Source organism: Oncorhynchus nerka, linkage group LG3 (genome assembly GCF_034236695.1).
Source record: "Oncorhynchus nerka isolate Pitt River linkage group LG3, Oner_Uvic_2.0, whole genome shotgun sequence".
In the NCBI taxonomy this organism is placed as follows: Eukaryota; Metazoa; Chordata; class Actinopteri; order Salmoniformes; family Salmonidae; genus Oncorhynchus; species Oncorhynchus nerka.
Genome location: NC_088398.1, coordinates 59,348,259 through 59,354,258, shown reverse-complemented (window position 1 = coordinate 59,354,258; position 6,000 = coordinate 59,348,259). Strand labels below are relative to the sequence as shown.

General features: G+C 46.1%; 1 protein-coding gene across 6 annotated transcripts in view; it reads left to right on the top strand.

Moving 5' to 3' along the window:
* lrch1 (leucine-rich repeats and calponin homology (CH) domain containing 1) overlaps positions 1-6,000 on the top strand; it is a 107,050-nt gene that overhangs the window by 43,527 nt on the left and 57,523 nt on the right. For all 6 annotated transcript variants that reach the window (XM_029637944.2, XM_029637923.2, XM_029637913.2 and 3 more), the window contains exon 2: positions 995-1,139. In XM_029637944.2, coding sequence (XP_029493804.1) covers positions 995-1,139 — 145 coding nt within the window. The remainder of the gene's footprint in view (positions 1-994; positions 1,140-6,000) is intronic.

The window sequence follows — 6,000 nt, the reverse complement described above, 5'->3', positions numbered from 1 at the left end:
ATATGCTGGTCTTATCTTTGTCACAGTCACATGGTTGTCTCCTTGCATGAAATGTCACGCATGCACACATTTATGCAGGTGTGTTCATGTGTGTCATGAAATACATTGAGGCTCCTGTGTCTGGTTTGTGGGGGTGATTACTACGGGAATGCTCAACTTTACAAGGGTGGTGGAGCGTGTGTGTGTGGGGGGGAGGGAGGGGGGGTTGACCTGACCCTACCCTACCCTAGGCCATGTCATCATCAGTGTCACATCACATGACCTGTTGTGTAGCCTACACTGCCGCCATGCAGACTCATACATGCACACATCCCCACCCCCTAATATGTGTCTCAGTTTGAGCCTTAATCAGTCTGTCATGTTGTAGTGTAACAGGAACTGTCCCGTTAGATTTGAAGCATAGTAGGATGGGGGTCATAGTGATGCTACATGACACTGACACCATTCACTGTGGGTATTTGGTCTTTTCTAAATACATAGTACATGCACACACACGCACACACACACATCGTGATGTTATTTTCAGGCCTTAGTCATTACTTCCAGTCAGCGCTACTAGTGCTAGCAGGGCTTTGAGTCACACTGAAGCTGTTTTCCTAGAGCGGAAGATCAACTATGAGTAGCCTTTTTGTCTCTGAGTGTTTTTAACAGAACTTCCTTCCCCTGTGGTGTCCATAATGGAACACAGGCTTCTATATTGACTGAGTGCTTTAGGTCATCCCAGCTGAATTCACTAAATCACCTTGGAACAGTATGCAGGAGTGGAGCTAATCTGAACACTGGCTAATTGTTATTATGGCCTCAGCTGATATCAATGTTGTTATTTGCTGCTGGGAGCCAGTACAGGAATTATTGTGTTAGCCTGTGGGCTTTGGATAGCTTGGCTGAACTGGGTTGTGTGGAGGGGAGGTCCTGGGCCAGGGAGAGAGACACCTAGTGGCACTAGTATATAACTACAGGTGATATCTGTCTCTTCCTATTCTCTCTCTCTCAGACCTGTCGAGGAATCGTTTGGCGGAGGTCCCCTTAGAGGTGTGTCACCTGGTTGCCTTGGAAATGCTGAACCTCTATCACAACTGTATCAAGACCATTCCTGACACCATCATCAACCTACAGTCACTCACCTCCTTAAACCTCAGGTAAGACTTGAACCTACAGTTAACAGGTGACTGTGTTGAGTGAGAAGCACATTTGTTTTCAATGATAGAAAGACAATGTTGGCGTTGCTGAATATCAGTGGTTTATCCTTAAAGTTCTTTTCACAGTTATCCCTATAAAGGCGGCAGTATTGGTTCAGAGAAGCGTTAAATATATTAGATGTCAGTCGATATTTGATAATCAGCACAGAAGGTTGGCAGTAGTCTGATTGGACCAGAGCTTGTTTAGACTCAGGGTTTGATCCCAACTGTTTCCCAGGGCAGACACGCTTAGGCTTCACGCATCACAGACGCCTCTCAATGGGCTGATGTCACCGCTTCTAACCTCATGGCACGACCACAGAGCAATAGCATATCGTGTCTCTGTGTTTGTGCAATGCGCTCAGATCACATATTGGACTGATGCACGACACTACTTGTTTCATTTTATCTCTCTCCAATCCCGCTCTATCTGGCTATCGAGAGACCGAGAGAGACAGAGAGAAAGAGTGCGAGAGACAAAGTGAGAGATGGGGGAGGGAGATGGTAGAGGGAGACAGAGGGGGAGCGTGAAAGAGAGACCGAGAGAGATGGGGAGAAGGTCATCATATCAGTGCTAGCCTGGTTTTTTACTGCCTGCTGTACGCATCATCAACCTGAGACCGACTCTGTACTCTCTGTCTCTAATCTCTTCCTCTGTGCTCACACCACCGTGCAACTGAGGGAGATTCATTAGTCATATCTCTGACAGACACACACAGAAGACCAAACCTACACACATTGCATGTGGTGTTGCGGCCATATCATTTAAGCGGAGTTAATACATTGATTCATTGAATTTAAGCGGAGTTAATACATTGATTCATTGAATTTAAGCGGAGTTAATACATTGATTCATTGAATTTAAGCGGAGTTAATACATTGATTCATTGAATTTAAGCGGAGTTAATACATTGATTCATTGAATTTAAGCGGAGTTAATACATTGATTCATTGAATTTAAGCGGAGTTAATACATTGATTCATTGAATTTAAGCGGAGTTAATACATTGATTCATTGAATTTAAGCGGAGTTAATACATTGATTCATTGAATTTAAGCGGAGTTAATACATTGATTCATTGAATTTAAGCGGAGTTAATACATTGATTCATTGAATTTAAGCGGAGTTAATAAGTGATTCATTGAATCAGTTATACAAATGCCACATCTGAAGGGGGAGGATGTAAAATACCCTCGCTGGAGGGTAGCTGATGTAGGTTAACGTGAGGGCGAGGCGTGTGTCTGAGTATAATGTGATGTGAGCACCACAGTGACCGCACCGGGGTATGTGTTTTACACCACTAGACAGGAATGTTATCAGACGCCACGGAGACACTGGCAGATAATCTCATTTGAATTTGTGGCTTTTCATATTGCTGTCAAAACAGGAAATAGACTATGTTCTCCATGTCTGCACCAGGAACACATGAAAAGGAAAGCTTTATTTTTAGGATCGTTCTGTTCCTGGCCTGCATCATGGTGGAAAGAGGATAAAGGCTCTTTGTTGTCTAGATAGAACTTTGGCAGTTGTGGAATAAAATGTCTTATTTTGAAGTTGATGGGATGGAGGCTGTTTAGAGCTGTCAGCTGTTGTCATTGAGTTCGCTGATTTGTTTTGCTGCTTTTGTTCTGTTAGCTTTTATTTAGGCAGGCAGCTTTTACTGTGACTATTGGCCTGCTCGCTTGTTACTCTATTGTGTTAGCTTGTGCTGCTGTGCAGTGTAGTGGTTTTCAGATCGACACACTAGCCACTTGAAATGTAATGGCCATAAAACATTAAGCTATGCTTAATGTGAGTGTTCACAGAACAATAACATCTAACATACCAGACAGCACATTGTTTCAGGGAGGGAGGGAGTCAGGAGCCAAGGTCATGAATGCCTTCTGCCTACTATGGGCCTGTTGTGTATCTGGAGCTGAAAGGTCGTTTCCATAGCAGAGAGAAAGGCCTGCCCTCCCTGGTATATGGAAAGATAAAACACAGAGAAAGACGATAAGGAAACAGAAAAGGGGAGAGAGAGGTTCAATAAGGAGCGTGAGACGGATTACCAGGAAGTGTACTCAAAGCATGTGCTGACCAGCTGGCGGGTGTCTTCACTGACATGTTCAACCTCTCCCTGACCCAGTCTGTAATACCTACATGTTTCAATCAGACCACCATAATCCCTGTGCCCAAGGAAGCAAAGGTAACCTGCCTAAATGATTACTGCCCCGTCGCACTCACGTCAGTTGCCATGAAGTGCTTTGAAAGGCTGGTCATGGCTTACATCAACAGCATCCTCCTGGACACTCTGTGGATGCAGATCCACAGTTGTAAGAATGCTGTTCATTGACTACAGTTCAGCGTGCAACACCTTAGTGCCTAGGAAACTCATCACTGAGCTAAGGACCCTGGGATGGCGCCTCCCTCTGCAACTGGATCCTGGACTAACTGACGGACTGCCCCGAGGTGGTAAGGGTGGGCAACAACACGTCTGCCACGCTGATCCTCAGCACAGGGGCCCCTCAGGGGTGAGTACTTAGTCCTGTACTCCCTGTTCACCCACAACTGCGTGGCCAAACACGACTCCAACACATCATTTACTACCCAACAGTGGTAGGCCTGATCACTGACAATGATGAGACCACCTATAGGAGGAGGTCAGCGAGCTGGCAGTGTGGTGCCAGCACAACAATATCTCCCTCAATGTTAGCAAGACAAAGGAGCTGATCGTGGACTACATGAAAAGGCGGCCGAACAGGCCCCCATTAACATCAACGCGGCTGTAGTGGAGTGGGTCGAGAGTTTTTCAAGTTCCTTGGTGTCCACATCACCAACGTACTATCATGGTCCAGACACCCCAAGACAAACGTGAAGAGGGCACGACAACACCTTTTCCCCCACAGGAGAGATTTGGCATGGGTCCTCAGATCCTCAAAGTTCTACAGCTGCACCATCGTGACCGGTTGCATCACCACCTGGTATGGCAACTGCTCGGCATCTGACCGTAAGGTGCTACAGAGGGTTAGTGCGAACAGCCCAGTACATCACTGGGGCCAAGCTTCCTGCCATCCAGGACCTATATACTAGGCGGTGTCAGAGGAAAGCCCATAAAATTGTACAGACTCCAGTCACCCAAGTCATAGACTGTTTTGTCTGCTACCGCACAGCAAGCGGTACTGGAGAGCCAAGTCTAAGATCAAAAGGCTCCTTAACAGCTTCTACCCCCAAGCCATACGACTCCTGAACAATTAATCAAATGGCCACTGAACTATTTACATTGGCCCCCCCCCTATTTGTTTTGTACACTGCTGCTACTCTCTGTTTTATTATCTATGCATAGTCACTTCACCCCTACCTACTGTACATGTACAAATTACCTCAACTAACCTGTACCCCCGCACACTGACTCACTACCGCTACCCCCTGTACAGTTGAAGTCAGAAGTTTACATACACCTTAGCCAAATACATTTCAACTCAGTTTTTCACAATTCCTGACATTCAATCCTAGTAAAAAATTCCCTGTCTTAGGTCAGTTAGGATCACCACTTTATTTTAAGAATGTGAAATGTCAGAATAATAGTAGAGTGATTTATTTCAGCTTTTATTTCTTTCATCACATTCCCAGTGGGTCAGAAGTTAATATACACTCAATTAGTATAGCATTGCCTTTAAATTGTTTAACTTGGGTCAAATGTTTCAGATGGTCTTCCACAAGCTTACTACAATAAGTTGGGTGAATTTTGTCTCATGCCTCCTGACAGAGCTGGTGTAACTGAGTCAGGTTTGTAGGTCTCATTGCTCACATAAGCTTCTTCAGTTCTGCCCACATATTTTCTATAAGATTGAGGTCATGGCTTTGTGATGGCCACTCCTATACCTTGCCTTTGTTGTAGCAAAATGGCTTAAGGACAACTTTGGAAGTATGCTATGGGTCATTGTCCAGTTGGAAGACCCATTTGCGACCAAGCTTTAACTTCCTGACTGGTGTCTTGAGATGTTACTTCAATATATCCACATAATTTTCCATCCTCATAATGCCATCTATTTTGTGAAGAGCACCAGTCCCTCCTGCAGCAAAGCACCCCCACAACATGATGCTGCCACCCCTGTGCTTCACGGTTGGGATGGTGTTCTTCGGCTTGCAAGCCTCCCCCTTTTTCCTCCAAACATAACAATGGTCATTATGGCCAAACAGTTATATTTTTGTTTCATCAGACCCAGAGGACATTTCTCCAAAAAGTACAATCTTTGTCCCCATGTGCAGTTGCAAACCACAGTCTGGCTTTTGTATGGCGGTTTTGGAGCAGTGGCTTCTTCCTTGCTGAGCGGCCTTTCAGGTTATGTTGATATAGGACCTGTTTCCTCCATTATCTTCACAAGTTCCTTTGCTGTTGTTCTGGGATTGATTTGCACTTTTCACACCAAAGTACATTAATTTCTAGGAGACAGAATGCGTCTCCTTCCTGAGCGGTATGGCGGCTGCGTGGTCTCACGTGGGGGTCAGTAAAGAGAGGGGGTGGGGTTCAGTAAGGAGAGGGGTGGGGTTCAGTAAAGAGAGGGGGTGGGGGGTAAGGAGGGGGTGGGGGTCAGTAAGGAGAGGGGGTGGGGGTCAGTAAGGAGAGGGGGTGGGGTCAGTAAGGAGAGGGGGTGGGGTTCAGTAAGGAGAGGGGTGGGGGTTCAGTAAGGGAGGGGGTGGGGGTCAGTAAAGGGAGGGGGTGGGGTTCAGTAAAGAGGGGGTGGGGTTCAGTAAAGAGGGGGTGGGGTTCAGTAAAGAGGGGGTGGGGGTCAGTAAGGAGAGGGGGTGGGGGTCAGTAAAGGGAGGGGTGGGGTTCAATAA